The sequence below is a fragment of the Ambystoma mexicanum genome, chromosome 3q (genome assembly GCF_040938575.1).
Source record: "Ambystoma mexicanum isolate Mex_15411 chromosome 3q, UKY_AmexF1_1, whole genome shotgun sequence".
Taxonomy (NCBI): domain Eukaryota; kingdom Metazoa; phylum Chordata; class Amphibia; order Caudata; family Ambystomatidae; genus Ambystoma; species Ambystoma mexicanum.
Window position 1 is genome coordinate 147,291,432 of NC_090926.1, and position 20,265 is coordinate 147,311,696.

Here is a 20,265-nt window from a genome sequence, read left to right on the forward strand (position 1 = left end):
GTGTAGCTCATGACTTAAAATGCAATAGTGTTCCATCTCCAGCCACATTGATGCTCACCCAGACTTGTTTAGGAGTGAAAAACAGTTATTGCGACGTGGTGATGGTTAAGAAAGAAGCAGGCTGTGGGGGGTGGAGGCAGGTGGTTAGGTGGGAGCAGAGCAAGTAGAAGAATGCAAGGTTGGTGTCTGGACAGCCAGAAAGGGGAGTAAGGGTACGGTGTTTAAGGGAAGTTACCAAGACCATCTCCCTTTCTTTTTTCCCCACTCTATGGAGTACTTTCTAATTTAGCTTGATTAATAGCTAAAGCATAGTGTGCTCACCGTGAGTACAGGATAATGCTGTGCATCCAGGAGTTTGACATCCTGCTTGGTCCAGCTCAGCCCTTCATCCCTCCACATTACCACATTTGATAAACTGTGTGGAGATAATAAGTAACTTCAATAACCAAGCATTCTGAAACTGTATTTGAGGTGATGGTGGCACTATATAAAGCGCGCACACAAATTGTGGCGGTGGGTGGTCTACCCCCTCCCCCACCCCCGTTCTACTAGACCTGATTATTAAGTCCCATGTGTGCTTGCCCATAAGTAAATGTTGTTCTTGCCTTGCATAAATATTACAACTTTAAAAAAAAAAAAGGTATTCACATGCTATGTTTGGTGTCATTGAAAGAAGTGCACTGCCGCATAGTTGCCAGGTTCTCAGTGGGTGGAGTTTGGTTAGGCTGGATGAATAAAAGATTGCTGTGCGCTTGTGTTAGTGTGCAAGCTGGAAGTACCCTTAAATTTACCTGTGTGTTTCTGGGTGTTTGTGTCCTGAAAGTGTCTTGTGCCCTGATGCCGCCTGGTTTTGGCGCATTATAAATAAGTCCAATCAAAGTAGACCTCGTGTGACCACAGTGCTATGATGCATTAGCCCGAGGGAGTGGAATGTAAGTATGTAGTGTTGTGTTTGCGTCTTGAGTGGAGTAGTTTGGTTTGCGGTAGTTGAGTTTGAGCACAGAATTGCGTGGTTTGTTGGCGCAGTTAGTGAAGGACGATGTGAGAACTAAGAGCACATGTAGTTTCTTTGCAGGCATTTCATAGGCCTACAGTCACAAGCCTGTATTTTATAGGGTATTCTGCGCCGACTCACTACCGTAGTCTCAAAGTGCATAAACCTTGGCCGTGTTAAGGTGCATTCGGGCCGCCCAGGAAAGTAAGTAGGAACTTGATGGAAAAGAAGACGGAACCGTTTTTAAATAAAACCATATGGTGTGATGCATGTGCAAGCGGGAGATGACAACCTGGAGATCGCTGTATTGCGAAAAAAGTATGCAGTCGGTGCGGGAGTGGCTCGAGATGTGTTCGTGCTATCCTAAATATAATGTGGGCATGGTTGACCAGGTTAATACTAAAGGATGTTCCCTGACGTAATACTAGAGTATTGAGTTCCATAGGAAACCCGAAAAATTAAATGCAAAGAACATTTGACTCGAATGACGGATAAGGCTGAATTTTTTCAGACAGAATTGTAATCCTGACCAGCCTGACCCCTCCGCCTACAACCTCACCGACCCCTGCCCCTCAAACTGTAATTTTTGCCAAAGATTTTTTAAATAAAAAGTAAGAACTAAAACAGGCCGTTGCGCCCTCGTCCTCTTCATTTTACCATAAAGGACCCTAGGTTGCTATGCCTTTCTGGCCCACTAGCCATGGCCTTTGACCATGACCCTTCGGACGTCGCCCCTTTACATGTTGCCCCAATAGCTTCCTTCCAGCCCCACTAGCCATGCCATCTGGCCATAGCCAATCTACATATTGCTTCAATATGTTTCCTAAGCTGGCCCATTAGCAGTGGCCACATCACTGGGATTCTTTAGTGCCCACTAGCCATGGCCTTTGTTCATGGCAGTTTCCTTATTGCACCTTTTCGGTTCCTTAAAGTAACCCAGTAGCCATAGTCTTTAACCACACCCATTACCCCCACCTCACAGTAGCTAGCTGTAACAATTCCACTTTTTTTTCTTTTAAATGAGTGCAACTTTTTCCCATGTTGGGATAACCCTAAAAGTAATGTTCTACAAATGACCCCGGTTATTAATAAAATAACTCTGGTTAATTATGTGATGCAAATTCATTCCTGTTTTATTTACTATCGAGAATGTTTGAGTTCTGAACTTGGTTTCTATCACCTAATTTCATATGGTGTGTCCCCATGTATCTATTGGCTACAAAGCAACATGTTATACAAAATTAGAAGTACCAAATGCATTTGGTAGTGACTGTTACGCTACAAGCTATTAAGCTGCAAAACCGCAGCAGCAAGACATGCATAGGGCATCAAACAAAATGTCAACAGTTTTATCGAATCATTTGCAGAGACCTACTTTAAGTACTGGTCTCTGCCCTTTTTCTGTGTTCTCTGAACTGGTTTGTGCAAAGCGCATAGAGGTGATTTTCTTTGAGGTGGCGATGCATAATTCTCTTGATACCAGTGCAGGCATTCCTTTCCCAAAAACCATGTCCGTGTATCCTGTCCTCGCAAATAGTTTTTCAAAAAATGTTTTGCCTTGCTCACATACATATTTTTGTATTTTGCAGCTGGTGGGCCTCCTGCTAATTGGAGTGGCAGCATGGGGCAAGGGATTTGGCATAGTGTCGAGCATCACCATAATTGGCGGCGTCATTGCCATAGGTGTCTTCCTGCTCCTCATCGCAATTGTGGGACTCATCGGGGCTGCCAACCACCACCAGGTTATGCTGTTCATGGTATCCTTTCAACGGTGTCTACTCGCTAATGTGCACTGCTAGTAGTCAAATGGTTATGTTTATGAAGGAAAGGTGGCTCTGTGGTTTCATTACCAGCTGCAGGGTTGTGTCGACTGTAATTCTAGTCTTACAATCTTTGCAGGACGGACTGAGCACTTATTCTTTAAAATTTCTAAAATGGGTACCAAGACAACTGTTTTGTGTCCTGTCATTGGACCAATTTGCATGTTTCACAAAAGGTGCATGATTTGTCAATTTTCAGAAATGGCGCTAATCCTCGATTTGTGCACAATCCTTCTGTATTTGCCAAGTACCAGATGGATTATACCAGTTTCTGAAGATTGCTCATTACACAGATCTCTGGAGAGAGCATGCCAATTTAAGTGTATGTTGGAGCAATGTGGTTCCCCCACCACAGTTCTGTAGCCATTAATCCACCGTCTACATTTGATAAAATGAGTTTTGTTTATAGTTAAAATGTTCAGTTGCTTAATGAATCTATGGACAATACAGTGTACATATCATACATTGTCTTTCACCTGATGTGACAGTGTAGATTTTATTTGGCAACTTTGGGGAACACGAAAGTAGTGGATAGGAAGGTGCACCCTCCATGATTTGAACCATTGTGTTTTGACTGTTCTGATGCACTGTGAGGATTGATGGGGACAGAAAGGATTTATTTTCAGACCACTAAAGTTTGAGTATTGAGTCTGAGTCTGCCATCTTTCATGTTGCTAAATTCAATGGAATGACTGATATTGAAAACAGTTTACTTTGCGTGTTACCGAAATGACAGAATCTCATCAAGAACTATAATAAAACAATTACATCCAAGATAGACTTATCTGAGCAGCTCAGACTAGATGGACTGCCTGACCTGGCAGGACTTTGGGATGCAGTAGAGAGATTACCAAGGCAAACTGCTGATCGCTGATTATTTGTAGAGACAAAGTTCACAGGGAGGTTCTGAAATCTGGAGGAGGGGTTGGCGGAGCTGGGATAGTTTGTATCCAGAGCCTCCTGGAGGATGTGGTGGTTATCATTGTAGAAAATATTTCAGAACCGGTTTATATGAAATGTCGTGGCTGGAGAAAATAGCAACTCCTCAAAGATGGTACCACCATCTTTAGTTGATGGCAGCACGATGTGGGTGGGCTGCCCAGGAAGGAGCATTTTCATCTTGCCATAGAATTGTTTTCACAAGAAAAATCTGCATCTAGAGCAATTGCCCAAATGGCCCTGCTGTCCTTATTTGGCAGGCTTTAGCATACAAAGAAGGGTGGCAGCTTGGCAATTGTGTATTCACGAAGACTACATGCTCAAGACAAAGTTGAGAAACTCATCCAAGATCATACTGCCTGGGTACTGGATCCTATTGTTGAATTTGTTAAAATGGGTCCAAGACTTCCCCCGGCCAACCGAGGATTTTCTCAGCCAATGCAACCCAGTTGGAACTAGGACTGGGTAGGGCAGAAGCCCTCACGAGGCCCTCACTAGGTGAGGGAGTGCAGGCTGTCTAGCAGCTGCTAGGCTAGATGGCAGATGCAATAGAAACATTCAGACAATTAAAACAAAACCAATAAGAATAAATACTTCACTGGGGAAGGAGCGGAAACACACTTTTACAGCTCTTGTATCTAAAGTGCTCTATGTAGAACATGTATTTATTGCACAATCTGATGGTCGGGGGTTCGAGCAGGGTTGAGGGATAAAGGTGCTTTGATGCTCATGGAGAAGTGCTCAGGGTAAGTGCTGAAATGAGAAGAATGTAAGTGCAACCATCAATGAGTGGGTGAGCCAAGTAAGTGCAGTAGAAAGACAGCAGCTGAGTGAGTGGTTGTCAAGGCCCAGAGGGGACAATAAGGGCCCTGCACATCAGGCACGCTGATGTGGGATTAGCAGGAAAGAGGAGGAGGAGGAGGAGGAGGAGGAGGAGGAGGAGGAGGGTGAGGCAGTAAAAGTAAAGAGAAAGGTCTTGCTCAAGATGCAGAGGGAGGGGAGTCTGTTCCACAGGAGGGAGCCAGCCGAGGAAAGTGGTCGCCCACCAGCTCTGTTTGGCAAAGCGCTTAATATGCAGGGAGTTGGTGCCGGAGGAATGGAGTCTAGAAGGCGAGTATTTGGTCAGGAAACATTGAAGATGAGTGGTCCCCGGCCCCAGATAGCATTGTGTATGATGCACAATCCATGCTGAGACCGGGAGTCAGTGAAGGCTTTGTAGGGCAGGAGAGATGCAGTTACCGGGCTTGAGTCCAATGATGAGTCTCGCTGCCCTATTCTGGTTAAGCTGGAGGGGTCGCAGGGTGGAGGAAGGAAGATTGAGGAGGCTATTGCAGTGTCTAGCCTGGAGAGAACTAGAGCACAGGGAAACATTGAGTCTCTGGGGGAAGGTGGAGAATGGTAGAGTCCCTTTGTCAAGAAGTCCCACTTTCAGCTCGATCTTCTCAATGTCCTGAATATGAGAGATGAAGGAAAGAGAGGAATCAAAGATGACTCTGATTCCTAGCTGCAGTGGAGGGGGGAGGGGTGTCTCCAAGGAAGGCCAGAGTGCAGGGATGAAGTATGATGCAGGGGAGCAAATGGGGAGAAGCGGTTTTGCTGACATTGAGGCAGAGCTCATTGGCAGTGCACCAAGCCTGGATGGCAGAGAGTCAGTCAGGGATGAAGGAGGGTCTAAGGGCGTCAGTGGGAAGTTTGAAGAAAAGTTGTGTATTGTCAGCGTAGCACTGGAAGATTGGGGAGACGGAGTAAATGAGTCATGCCAGTAGAGAAAGGTATATGTTAAAGAGCCAGGTTGAAAGAATTGAGCCCTGGGGGACGCCACAGGTAGCCGAGGAGAAGGAGCCAATAATGGTTTTGGAGGAACGGTCCGTTAGGAAAGGTAAGCCAGTCCAGTGCCTGCTCCGAGATGCCAAGGGTGTCATGGAGCCTTTTTATGAGGATGGAATCACTGACCTCATCTTTGCTGTTCCTTTTTATGACTCGTGGACTCACCGTATGGTTTCTGTCATCTTCCCGTTCTCCTCCTCACCCACTACTGGTGGCACCAGATCAGAAGTGCTTTTGGCTCTTTCACATCTTCCAAATGCACCACTAATGGCTATCACATTGGCACTATCGTCTTCCTGCTCTCTTCAATCCCCCAAACCCTCCCCATGCAAATCTTTTAAAGGGTTCAAGGCCTTCTCTGCACTGCAAGATTCTGTCCAATCCCAGGTCTTCCCGGCCTGGTAGTGGAGTGGCTGTGAGCTTCCCTGAGTGGGTTATTGCCTCCTCTAAAACCACTCAAACCTACTCTTCCTTTTTGAATGCCTAATCTGCAGGCTTTCTGTCTCGCCTACTTTCTCTCTTACTCTAGCTACCATCTACAGGCCCGGACCAACCAACCTCCCTCTTCCTATCAGAATGGGTTAACCTGTTGTCATCTCTTCTTGCCTTCCCCCACCCCCTAAACTCCACTTCCCTGGGGGCTTTAACATCCATCTCGACTCTCCTGATGTGGCTACTGTTCTTTCGCGAACCCTGCAACACTTTCCCTCGCTAAAAGGACAAAATTGCCTCTTGCCCCAGCCTCGGCTGTTCTCTGCAATCACTCATTTGAGACTGGCTTCTTCCCAGGAGCCCTCTTGTGCACCCTCTCCTAAAAAAGCCGTCTGTCGACCCTTCTTGCCCGGCTAACTATCACCCTATCATTATCACACTTTTCTTTTTTTTGTGCAAACTCATGGAGAAGCTGGTCATGCCCCAACTGACCCTCCACACCAAGTGGCGGCTGCCTCCACGACCACCAGTCCGTTTTCAGGGCATCCAGAGGCAGGGAAATTGATCGCCTGAACACCCTGTGAAGACCTACTCTCTAATCTGGACTGAAACGCTCCCTCTGTTCTGATCCTCCTAGATCTCACTTCTGCCTTTGACACAGTCAACCACTCCATCCTCCTAAACCGTCTCCATGGTACCCTAGGCATCATGGACAGGGCACTGGCGTGGCTTAGCTCCTTCCTTTCAAACAACCACCCAAGTGCAAATGGGTCCCTTTCTCTCCTCCACCTCACTCTCTACCTGTGGGTCACTCAAGGCTCTATGCTGTTGGAATGGTTCAACATCTACCTGGCCCACCTGATCTCCACCTTCTGCCCTCATTTCCAGTGCTGCCATCCCCTACCTCATACTGGACTGCTATTCAGGCATGGTACTCTGCCAATGATCTCTTGCCTTAATGCCAGGAAGACGGAGATCCTTCTCATTGGGACACCTCCTACTTGTCCCCAAACCCCCCCCCCATATCCCACTTGTGAGGCAGAAAACCTTGGCATCATCTTTGACTCTTCCCTCTTTCTCTCCACACATCACAGACCTTGCCAAGAAGTCCAACTTTCAGCTGCATCTCTTCAGGAGCATTCTACCTTTCCTAACTCCGCCCCGCCCCCAGAGAAGCTCAACGTCTCCAGAGGGCCAGTTCTGTCTAGGCTGGATTACTGCAAAAGCCTCTTCTCCAGCATGGGGTCTGGCATGGATTCACCTGCTCATGAATATTCCCTGTCAGGCTGGGGAATCCTCGGTAAAGAAAAAAATCAGTTTAATTTCTGAACGGTCTTTCTTCCAACAACCAAGCACTGAGCTGTGGGTCCTACTGCCCCCAGCCAACGATTGCCCTCTACCTAAGCCCCTCCTCTAGCAGCCATCTTCAGATTTTTACCGCACGTTCAAGTGTTCCGCGTGTTTAGCTCTCGTACTGTGCTTTTTTTTTTCTCGCTTTTTGGAAGTTTACTCTATTTTTCAGTCAATTGAGCCTTGTGCTCCATCGATCATCTTTCCGATTAACAGGGATCCATTTTTCGGATTCTTCAGCACCCCTCAAGGGCAAATTTCGTTGAGTTTCTTCGTGGAGGCTTCCAGAAGATTCTTCAGGCCTACGCCATGCGGACCATGTCGGAGAAGGATTCAGCCCCCCTGTTCAGACTTTGCTCCAACTGCGGCTTGCAGAATGTCTTCTCGGACGACAAGCATTCACAGTGCCTTTACTGCCTGTACCCGGTGGACTTGGAAGAAGACTGTGCGTTTTGCCAGGAGGTGCCACCTCGCACGCTGAAGGATTGGCATAGGTGACTGAAGGAGTGGCTGTAGGCTAAGGCCCCTGCTCTGGGTCGGGTGCCAGCAGCACGGCTCTCCCGGTTCCAAGAAAGCTGAGTGGGCTTCTAAGACCTTTGAGGCCCGCGGGGGTCCAACAGAAGGCTAAACACCGCAAGTCCACTGCCACCGGGAGCGCCGTTGCGACTTCTAGGGAGAATTCACAGCCAAGTGCTAAATTCCCTCTACCGTCGATCCCTCTAGCTCTTTTGCTATATTTTGGGACTTTGAACTTTCATTTTCAAGGTGTTTTACTCGTTTTCTTTGGTTATGGAGTTTTAGATAGCCCCATAGGCATTATCTTTTTATTGTCACACAGCACCTTTAGTGCAGTGGCACAGGGGTGTCCTTTGGACTCCCCAAGGTTTAAATACCTTCTCTGGGATGAACTACTGTTCCCCAGAGAATGTAAAGTTAAATTGACTTTACTAGTCTTTTTAAATCCATAGACCCAGCACAAACTATCTTCCTATAGAGTGCTGGAGGGGCTACTTCGTATCCCCTATGTCTAAACACTCTTGTAGCTGTCAAAAGCTACCCTTTCCTATTGAAATGGCTGGTGGCAGTGGTTTTATAACCAACTACCATGATTTTTCCCGCCCGCGAACACTGGTAGCTAAAAATCGGGGCCGCCATGTTTTTCAATATGGCGCCCAAGACCCCTCTGTAAAAATAGACTTCGGTCATCTTTTTTTCGCCATTTCTTTGTGGAAAGGTCCTTCTGGTGTTTAACTCTGCGCACCAAACTAGGTTTTATCCCTTTGCTTGTGAGCCTTTGGCGGGCTTCAGGACTGAAGTCCGCCCATGGCGTCTGTTTGTCTGGGGTAGGCAGGAAGTGAGGGAGGTGCCTGAACCTCCCTGTGCTTGGTCTCCTAGGAGACCCAAATGCACTTTGGCGTGACTGACTGACTGACTGACTGACTGACTGACTGACTGACTGACTGACTGACTGACTGACTGACTGACTGACTGACTGACTGACTGACTGTCCGGGAAGGACAGACACCCTGCTGTATGAGTGATAGCTAGGCTGGAACGAATGGGAGAAAACTGCCTTCCAGTCCTGGAGACTCGCCTTTTTAAAGTCAACCACTGGAACGAAAGAACCAAAGACGAGCTGGAAGAGGACGGCTGCTGCAACCACTGGACTGTTGGTTTGCCCGGTGAAGCCCTGCTGCAACCCTGAATTGCCAGATCGCCAATCCACAGAGAAGCGCCTTCAAGGACGGCTTCTCCCTTTGAGTTGGTGGGACCAATCAACTCTGCAAACGCCTGGATACCATTCTTGGAGCTGGTTAAGGTTAACTAGGGAGTTAACCAGTTTCTGTTTGGGAGCCACAGCTACTTGAGCTGAATTGACGCCATTTTTTTGCTCCGACGACGATCCTTTACAGTGCGGGAGTCCCCCGACGTCCTCCCTTTTGTCCCCACGACTGGGGCTCAAACAGCTGGACCTGCGGGACCTGCCAGGAACCAATGTCTTCAGCTGCATCTTTTTGCTCCCTCCACTTTAAGGTACTGTGCCATCCGGTTGAGAGACCCTAACTCTCGTGGTGAAAGTTCATGAAACCTTCCCAACTCACAGGCCTAATCAGCTGGTGATCCAGCATATCTTTCTTTATCATCGAAACTACTTCTAAAAACTTTTACAAAGAATTCTCCATTTGTACCAAAACTGTGCTGTCCTATCCAAGAACACTAGACTATTGACTGGCCTGGCCTATTGAATTGAACTGACCCTCCTGGTACATTGAACCTTTGCATTACCTAAAAGAAGTGTTTTCTAACCCGTTGTACAAACCTATGCTTTTTATTCCTGTTAAAAAGTACTGAAGTGCCATGTGGCTCCTTTTTCAGGGGGAGCTCAAACTGTCTTTATAACTTAGAGTTTGATACTGTAGTATATTGTTTAATATTGAGTTGATTTCTATTAGTGAAGGTTTTCTAAATTACTGTGTAAATGTTTAAGTATTTTTTACCAAGAAACCTTGAGTGTGATACTTGTGTGTAACTTCTTCTACTGCTCACATTCCATCTTGAGATAAGCCTGGCTGCTCAGCTCGCTACTAAGTGTGTGGTAGAGACTTGTACCAAAGGTTGGTTTTTGCTTACACCTGTAGTCCTAATTGTGTGGTGTTCCCAGGGGATACTGCCTGCAATTCTGCCTAACAGTGATGGGCTCCTCGGCGGCCAGGACGTGTCCGACGTCTTCAGCGACTTCAGTCACCAGTCAACGCTCGGGATCTTCGACCAAGAGGAAGTCGGAACATCCGGGCAAACTCGAGGAGAAGCCCAAGACCGACCTGCCGCAAAAAGCCAAGGGGGAGCGGGGCTCTGACCCTCCCTCTAAGAAGAAGGCCTCTGTGACGACAAGGTCAAGCAGGACAAGGGACCTGTCCTGACCGTGAAGGCCCAGGTACATCCAACGAAGGCCCAGCCTTCCCTTGAGGGGGTCGTGTCGTCCATCCCGAAGGCTGCCTTGGCAAGGCGCACTCCGAAGGCAAGAGTATCCCTGCCGGCCAGGAGGGAATCCTCTTTCCAGCCCATAGAGAGACGAGAAGAGGCCCTACAATGAGGGTGCCGATTAAGACTACGAGGATACTGTCGACTAAGGCAACGGGGCCTGGGCGCCCAGCCTACTCCCCAGGCTCCGATTCTACCTTCGCCTCAGCTGCCGCCTAGAGATGTCTCAGTGGACATTCTCTCGGCACTGCATACTCTGGTCTCCGGGATACAGACGAGGATGCCTGTTGTGCCAGCAGATCCGCAGGGCGCACTCCCGTAGGCAAGAGTGTCCCTCCCATCCAGGAGGGAAATCCTCTTTCCAGCCCATAGAGAAGACCCTGGAGAAGATGCCGGTCATCTCCCCGAAACTGTCCCCTCTGGTCGCGAAGAGAGGGCGGGGGGGTGCGGTGTAGGTGTGGAGGTCCTCCAGAGGACCTCTTATAACTTCAAACCATCCAGGAAGAGAACGCCGGGAGCAGGCCCTACGATGAGGATACCTCCACCTCAGTTGCCACCTTCGCCTCAGCTGCCGCCTAGGGACCTCTCAGTGGACATTCTCTTGGCACTGCATACTCTGGTCTCCGATACAGGCGAGGAGGCCTGTTGCGCCGGCGGCCCCTCACGTGGCCAAGAAGGTACACCCTCCGCCTCCTTGCCACCCTTTGCATCCCTCTTGGATGCGATGGGACGACTGGTTATCTACCTCTGTTGCGACTACCATCAAGGCCACAAACACCTTCGCCATCGTAGCGCGCTACGACCGAGAGTTGTGGTTAAAGATCGCTCACATCCTGGACTTCCTCCCCAACGACAAAGGTCGGAAGCGTTGGAAATTCTGCAGGAAGGTGAAGTGGCGTTGGACCAAGCCATCACGGTGGCCACAGACATCGCTGACGCGAGGTTCCGCCAAATGGGCAACAGTGTTTGCCGTCGTCGTCGTGGCTGGCTCAAGACCACCAACTTTAGTCAGGACGTTCAGTTAAGGGTTTTGGACATGCTCTTTGACAGGGACAATCTGTTTGGGAAAGCTGTAGCTGAGTCTCTACAAGCCATCAAGACCGACACAGAGAATGCGCGTGCCGTGGGCAATCTTCAACAGCAGCGGCGTCCTTTCGGCCCTCAGACAGCAAGTCCCAAGGATCCTCCAAGGGGTCTCCTCTTCTTACCGCCAACCATCCCGCTCTTCGGCCCAGGAAACCAACAGGGGCCGCTCCTAAGCTTTTGGAGGACCAAGTCAGCGCTAGGGTCACCACGGCGGCCTTTCAATGTCCAAGCAGGATTGAACCGACTATTGCGTCGGTCCCCCACCCATGCACCCCAGTGAGAGGCCGGCTGCCGAACCTCTTCAGCTTGTGGAAGACCATCTCCACCGACCGTTGGTGCTGGACGCTCTTGTCCACGGACACACCCTGGAGTGTCCCTGAATGCCACCAGTGGCCCGGCAGGAAAACCATGTCACTCAGCTGCCGCTGGAGGTATGGGCCATGCTAAGGAAAGGTGCGATAGAGCTTGTCCCAAAGAGGCTCCTGGGTTCAGAGTGTACTCGAGGTAGTTCCTCGTGAAAAAGAAGACCGGAGGCCCATCCTCTACCTCCGTCGACTAAACAAATCCAAAAAGTTCCTGATGGTCACACTTCAGCACGTGCTCGGGCAGCTTGAAGGAGACTTTGTCGTTTCTGCACTTGAGGATGTGTACTTCCACATCCCCATTTACAAGTTTCTGCGTTTCGTGTTTCAGGGGAAGCTCTACCAATTCAAGACCCTTCCCTTTGGATTGAAGTCGGCACCAGAGCTTTCACCAAGTGCTTGGCGCTTGTGGTGGTGCAGCTGCGACTGCGGGGGATCCATAACCTTACTTGGTCATTTGGTTCATCCGGGTCAGTTCAAAGGACATTGCCGTCGACAACACGGTGAGGACTGTCTGTCTACTGACGGATCTGGGGTTCTCTGTGAACTATGCAACTCTTGCTTGACTCCATCGCTGGACGTGCTGTTTCTGGGATCCTGACAAGTGTTGTGCCTGGCGTCTCCATTGGAGCAAAGGATAGTGGCCATCCTGGGCAAGGTGCAACGGCTGTTGGCACTGAAGGTCGCCACGGCGAGGACCATCAAGTCTCTGCTCGACATGTTGTCATGCATCTACCTCATCCGACTATGCAGGCTACGGATGCATTCACTACAGGAGTTCCTCGACGACCGTTGGATACAAGTGTCGGGAAGCTTCCAGGACAAGATCACGCTCAACGAGAGCTTCTGTCGAGCTATAAGGTGGTGGGGAGTTTGCGCTCATCTTTCCGAAGCCGTGGAATTCCAAACCCCACCGCACAAGGAGATTGTAACGACAGACGCCTCCCTGGAAGGATGGATAGCTCACATTCACACAAGCGGCCTGTGGCTGCTGGAATAGAAAGTGTTTTGGACCCTTGGGTCCTTCCTTTCGTCCCTCAAGGGCAAGGTGGCGCGGGTCTTCACGGACAATACCACAACAATGTTTTACATCAGGAAGCGGGGGGGAACCAGATCCTCCCTACCCCCGGCACTCTCCAAAGAAGCGCAGGACCTCTGGCACTGGGCCGTCGCCCAGGGGATGTTCTTACATTTCATCTGGCAGAAGTAAAGAACACTGTCGCTGAGTCTCTCAGCAAGGAGCTATGGTCTTGCCATGAGTGGGAACTTCGGCAGGACCAAGTGAACCACCTGTTCTGCAGATGGGGCAATCCCCAGATCGATCTGTTTTCGACAGTGACGAACACCAAGTGCCGGAGGCTCACCAGGTTTCCCCAGTTGGGGAGCATGGGGGACTCCTTCTCATTCCCCCTGTGATGGCATGTTTCTGTATGCGTGCCCTCCATTGCCGTTGCTTCTTCGACTCATGAATCAACTTGGACGGTCCCGGTGCAGGATGATCCTCATCGCCCCAGCGTGACTGAGGCAGATATGGTACCCGGACCTTTTCAGCACGTTGGTGTCTCTTTCAGTCAAGCTTACGGTGCTCGCACATCTTCTCGCCAGTGAAGGAGGTGCAATTCTGCACCACGACCCAGGATCGCTCAACCTGAAGGCCTGGCTCCCGCAGCGTTAGAGTTCAGGGGTTACGTTCTCTCAGTGGACTGTAAGGAGGTGCTTGCCAAGGCCAGAGCATCGTCTACTCTAAAATGCTATGGACATAAATCGAATAGGTTCACCATTTGGTGCCAGGCACAGATGATCAACCCTCTGAGTCACGGCTCCGCAGGTACTACCAAATTTGCTGTCGTTGGCCAAAGCAGGACTGGGCCATGCCCCCATTAAAATTAATCTCGTGGCTATATCCGGCTACACCAGATCTCCGGGACTGTCGTTATGGTCACACCGCCTGGTTAAGAAGTTTGTCAAAGGACTGTTCGTTCGTTCCCGCCGCTGAAGGCTCAAGCCCCAGCGTAGGAACTCAGTGTGGTGCTGACTAGGCTCATGGGCCCTGCATTCAAACCTATCCACTGGAAGACAGCGTTCCTCGTGTCCATCACCTCTGCACGACGAGTGGGTGAGATTCAGGCCCTGTCCTGTAAGCCACCTTATTTAACTTTTCATGACACACTGGTGGTGCTGCGGATGCACCCCTTCTTCATGCCCTAGGTGCCGTCAGACTTTCATCTAAACGAGCACTTGGTGTTGCCTGCATTTAAAAAAATATATATATTGCTTTTCTCTCCCCCGACACCTTCGTCGCCGGCTGAAAGGACTTTGCACTCGCTGGATGTGGATAGTGTGCTGAAGTTCTACGTGGACCGCACAAAGTTTCCGGAAGGCGGGCGCAACTTTTTGTGAACTTTGGCCCTGTGAACCATTGGAAGGCCCTGTCCAAGGCTCCCATTTCCCGGTGGCTCTCTGGCTGCATCACCCATTGTCACGGGTTGGCAAACACTGTTGCCTGTCCGTCCGAGCCCATTCGACCAGAGCGATCGCTGCAACTACAGTGTCCCTGTCTGGTGTGCCCCTGCTGGGCATCGGCAAGGCTGCTACATGGAGGTCGACTCGCACCTTCACGAGATTCTCCTGCGTCGACAGGGATTCCAGGGAGGCCAGAGTCGGCCAAGCAGTGCTGCGCGACCTGTTCGCTGGAAGGTGAGCCTGATAAGGAGGTGAGATGCTTATGTTGAGCCTTGCCACCTCCTGTGTTTGTGCATGTGTACTGCTTTTATTCAGGAGCATGTGAATCCATGCCAGACCCCATGCTGGAGAAGGAACAAGTGTCGTTCTTCAGCATGGGCCTGGCACGGATTGATTCACATGCGCGAACCCTCCCACCTACCCCTCTGCGGCTCTTCTCTTGGTCCTACTGCCACTTTACGTGCTACCAAATCTGAAGATGGCTGCCAGAGGAGGGGCCTAGCTAGGGGACAGTCATTGGCTGGGGGCAGTATGACCCAGAGTTCAGTGATTGTTTGTTGGGAGAAAGTTCAGAAATTAAACTTTTATTTATTCTTTACCGAGGATTGCCAGCCTGACGGGGAATATTCATAAGCATGTGAATCTATGCCAGACCCATCCTGGAGAACAACAGTTACATGTAAGTAACTTGTTCCTTCCTCAATCTGCCTCTTTCCTCCCTTCGACCCCTTCAACTAATCCAGAATAGGACTGCAAGCATGATCCTTTTTCTCAAGCCCAAGGACCGGATCTCTCCAGCCCTAAAATCTCTCCACTGGTTTCCGGTGACCGCAAGGATCAAATTCGAGACCCTTTGCATCACCCACAAGGCTGTCTGGGGCCTGGGACCTCTTTACATTCAGCTCTCCCTCCCTAAATACCTCCCGGCCTCCGTTTCTTCAAGCAGAGAGTGGGAGGTAGTTCATTTATTTTTTTTAAAGACATTTTATTAGTTTCTTCAAACAATACAAACCAAACTTGCAGTGCATACAATAACATTTAGGTTGTACATCTTTTAATTGTATTCACTGCTTCCCTTATCCCACCCCCTGTTTCGAGCATTTCACTTTCTATTCTGCATCTTGTGGCAAGGCATCCCTTTCCGTTGGTTCCGTTGGGTCTCGTATTGACCCAAATAGCTCTGCTTCTAATTCCAGGCCATCAGGGTCTCCATCTCCTCCCTCCCAGCGCTACTCGCTTCTTGCCACACCATGGTTTCTGCCTCCACCCATTTCTGCAAATCCTTCCACCATACTTCAAGTCGTGGTTTGTGACATGTCTTCCACCCCATAGCTATTCTCTTCGCAAGCGGATATGCTAGGTCCTTCAGTTGGCTCACATGCTTGAATTTCCGTGGTCTAGGGAACCTCCCCAACAAGCAGGCCCACACTGTATCAACCACAATCTTGACCCCACTTTCTGCTAGTTTGTGCGCCGCTTCGCTCCAGAAGCGCTCGGTAACCGGGCATGACCAGAACATGTGCACCATGCCTGCATTTTCCTCGTCACATTTAGGGCATGCTTGCTGTCCTGCATTTTTAAACCTAGATATCCTCTGGGGAGTCATATACGCCCTGTGCGTAATATATATTTGCATCTGCTGTAGTCTTGCGTTCCTCAACACCTTTTTATGATACCTTTTGGGCTTGTTCCCTCATCCCATCGTCCATGGGGGCTCCCACTTCCGCCTCCCAGTCTTGTCTCAATTGTGCTACTTCCTTTCCTACTTTAGACATCTCGTATATTCTAGATATCTCATGTCCCCCCCTATGCTATGTCATATATTATATCTATAGTAGCATCCGGTTCTTCCTCAAGTACTGCTTCGGGCCATGTGCTTTTAATTCTTTTCTGGAACAATAGTTTCCTATTTAAGGAAACCCGTCCCCTGCACACTATCGACAAGAGGCCAAAAGCCTGTATAGAAGTTTTAATAGGTACAGTCAGTAGCCTAGTAGTTTTCAGTTTTTAAATAAATTTCATTGCTTTGTTTAGCTCACAGTTATTCTTAAATCATCCAATTATTTCTTGACAACTTTTCTGTTTATCCAACAAACAGTAGTTTATTCATTTTATAACAACAAATCATAAATCACAATTTAATGTGGCCCAACGCGTTTCGAGTATCAATTTTCACTCTTCATCAGGGGCAATGTGTTCTGTATTCTTAACATTCAATACAATTTCTGTAGAAAAAAGTAATAAATGATCTAATGATATGTATTCATGTTTATACTTTTGAGCCAAAACAAGGAACTTCATTAGTTAGATAGGAGTACAAAAAATGGCATCATCGCATGTTTTCAACCAATAACATTAGTTTAAGAGATTTAGTCTTGTAACAAAGGATGAACTTATTCACCAAATGCTTGGGAGTCTATTGAGTTTGTAGACAATACCATCAATAGAATCGGAGTGTGATTGGTAACCTATTAAGAAAAAAAGTGGGGAATGGTGTAACAAGATCCTGTTACTGTGCTATTTAGACATGTAAGAACTACAATGGTGACAAATGCCAAGTACCCGTGTTGATTTATGAAGTGTAGAATAAAACCTAGACTCACTTCACGCTGTCATGTAGGACACCCCCAGTAGTCTTCTAAAGGCATCAGTGTGAACTGGTTGTAGTATTCTAAAAAAGAGAAATAGCATGGCTATATTATAAAGAAAAGGTCAAGCCACCTAAGAAAAGGTAGCCTTAAAGGATACTTGCAGTACAAGAAGGTGACTGCTGGTAAGAGGTAGAGTATGGGCATCCTCCATCCGCACCCGAATGCCGGATAAGAGTGGTATGTATATTTATAGTCGCGAGTGACGTCACCCGCGCATGCGCGTGATGACGTCACGAGCTCCAATTCTGATTGGATTAAAGTGTAAACATGGTCGCGAGTGACGTCACCCGCGCGTGTTGCTTGATGACGTCGACGCGACCAACCTCACACGGAATAATCGTGTAGAGGGAATCATGGGAATTGAAGTTTGTTATCCCATCGTACTGTATGTCAGACGGCAGCATCTGCTAGAACGCAGAATATGTTTTCCTACTTAGAGGCAAAAGGTGGGAGTCTGCCTCGTTTGTCTGTAGATGAATCTGTATATGTATGGACGCTCCCTAGATGCACTAAATGATCGTGTATGAGTGTTTCTGTGTGTTACTCAAGGCTTGAAATAGTTGAAAAAAAGTGTTGAAAAAAAGTGTTATTCCACACAATAAATGTCACTGTGACCAGTGGGAGAGTGGGCAATGTATGTCCACAGCCTAACTAAGTGTTAGTGAGATAGAATAAATATTCAACAAAATAATAATAATTTGGTGAGCAAGTAATAAAAACAAAAGATAAATCGTCTTAAATACAAAAGACTCCCATGCATTTTTCAAAAAATGGTATCAGAACACAAATAAAACTGTATCTAGATGAATCTGACCCATGAATGGGTGTACATTCTAAAAATCAAAGTATACACTTGTAATAATTTTATATGTCTATTATATTCCATTTCAACCCAGAATTTGAAGGGTTTTCATCCTTTTTGGTAACAACGTTTAGTTGGACATGCTACAATTTAGGGAACTTATTGAAAATCAATTATATTAAAAAACTGTATGGTATTAAAAATCAGGGGTGGTCAAAGGAATCAACAAATAAGAGAAGAGGTACCATGGCTGTGTTTCCCTTGGATACTGTTGTTGCCGGAAGGCTGAATTCCTTTAATTGTTATTGCAAGTAATATCAAGATTCTTCTTGGACAAGATTCATCGCCTTTGAAAAAGAGCTTTGCTCGAAACACGTGTCAGGCTGTGGAATGGAATTAAAAATATAACTCAATTGTTTTTGTATTAGTGTTAATTGGCGCAGTTCACTGATTACACTTAACTTATCTCTCACTTGGTCCTGGCACCCTCAAAATCTCAAGTTGAACGCTGCCTTTTTCACATTCTTAATATTGAGTATTAGCGCTGGTTGTTCACATAGGCCTTTGGACCACACTGTTTTATTGCTTTCCAGATAAGTATACAAGCTCACAAGAATGGACCCAAATAGTATTCCTCATTTAACCCTAAGGGGTACATGGCGTCTAGTTTTTGTATCCAATGCAACTCTCTTTGGGCTAAGATTTTTTGGAGATCACCTCCTCTTGAGAGTGGGTGGACCACTTCAAGAACTAGCATTCTCATTTGTGAAATGGTATGTTTTTCATCTCGATAATGTCTGTAGACTGGTGACTTCACATTTTTTGTTCTTATGGAGGATTTGTGTTCTGTCCACCGTTCTTTTACTTTCCGGTTAGTTTTTCCAACATAATATTTTCCACAGGGACAACGAATTGCATAAATCACATTTTTGGTATCACATGTTGCGTAGTCTCTCAAATTTATTTTTTTGCCTGTGTTGGGGTGTCTCACTTGATCTCCTTTTATGATATTATTGCAATGTTGGCAGTGTAAACGGGCGAATGTACCTTTTTTCTGCTTCGTATGAGTGGTCTGTGTTAAGTTTTTCTGCTTTAATCAGTTGGTCTCTGATGTTTCTACCCCGTTTGTATGCCATCATAGGGGGATCTGGAAAGAGTTCTTTTAAAGTATTATCTGTCTGTATGATATCCCAATTTTTGTAGATGATCCTTTTGACTTGGAAACTTTGGCTTGAGTACTTTAACGTATGTATTAGATTTTTGCTTTCCTTCTTTGTATTCCCTTGGAGGAGGTCTTGTCTTTCTTGTAAGTTGGTTCTGACTATGGCTTTTTCCACCGTCTGTCGGGTACCCTCTTTCAAGGAATCTCTGTTTCATGATATCATATTCAGGGGACGCGGGTTTCCTTAAATGGGAAACTATTGTTCCATGTATGTATTCCAGCCTAAATACCAAGGCTGAGCACCTCTCCCCTGCACCTCAAATTACTTATTATTCCTTACTTAACTACTTTGAATCATTTCTATATACACTCAAAATGTAGGTGTGCATGGTGATTATCAAACTTCTTTTAATTCTTCTCACCATCCTATGGTATGTGATATACTGGCCTGTATGCAACCCGCTTTCCTCACACAACACCCCAAAATCCCTTATAGCCCCCTCTTGCCAAATATCGCCCACTGTTGCTATCCCAACCGGTTCCCAATGGCTTCTGATTACCATCCTTAGTTGCTTATCCTCACCCGACAGCGCAACCAGCAGTACTTGCGGGGAACACGGGGATGGGTTCCCCATCATCTGGCATGCTCTGCGCCACACCCTCCATCCCAGTACCATCATCTTTGGACGCCCTTCCATTTCCGCCTTGGGCAGCCACATAATCTCTCTTTAATAAAATGGGGCACAATCTTGTCCATACAACCTGGATTCAAAGGTCACCTCCTCTGAGAGCCATTTAGAGACATATTGCAGTTGGCTTGCTATATAATAGACCTCATAGTTAGGCAATGCCCCATTTGTCATAGAAATTCTGTAGCTTCCAGAGGGCCACTCTGTTCCGCGAGCCATGCCACAGGAAATCCCTGCACACACTGTCCAATCTAGTGAAGAACTTCTTTGGTATCTATCAAGTGCAGTATATTCCCAAAATAGTGCAGGAGCCTAGGTAGGACCACCATCTTCAACATTGCCCCACGTCCCATCATTGCTAAGAGTTTAGCCCAGAACCTCATGCAATTTCTTTTTTTTTTTTTTTTTTTTTTTTTTTTAATGGCTATCTCTGTGTTGCACTTATGCTCCTCTTCCACTGTATGGTATATATCTATCCCTAAATAGCGAAAGGTGCTAACCTCCCAAGGTACCTGTAACACCGGTAACTGTTTCAATGGGATCCCTTTTTATCCACCCAATGGGAACATGCTAGATTTCTGAGGGTTTACCGCTATACGTGACAGCCCCGCATATCTTTCCATCACTTCTAATATATATTGGAGGTTTTCCTCCGGGTGTCGCAAGTACAACAGCATGTCATCCGCGTATAGGAAGACCAGATGTC

The 20,265-nt window shown here is 47.5% G+C and overlaps 1 protein-coding gene across 1 annotated transcript in view; it reads left to right on the top strand.

The window, feature by feature from the left end:
- TSPAN31 (tetraspanin 31) overlaps nt 1-20,265 on the top strand; it is a 345,617-nt gene that overhangs the window by 71,763 nt on the left and 253,589 nt on the right. Inside the window, exon 2 of the mRNA XM_069653349.1 lies at nt 2,584-2,751. Coding sequence (XP_069509450.1) covers nt 2,584-2,751 — 168 coding nt within the window. The remainder of the gene's footprint in view (nt 1-2,583; nt 2,752-20,265) is intronic.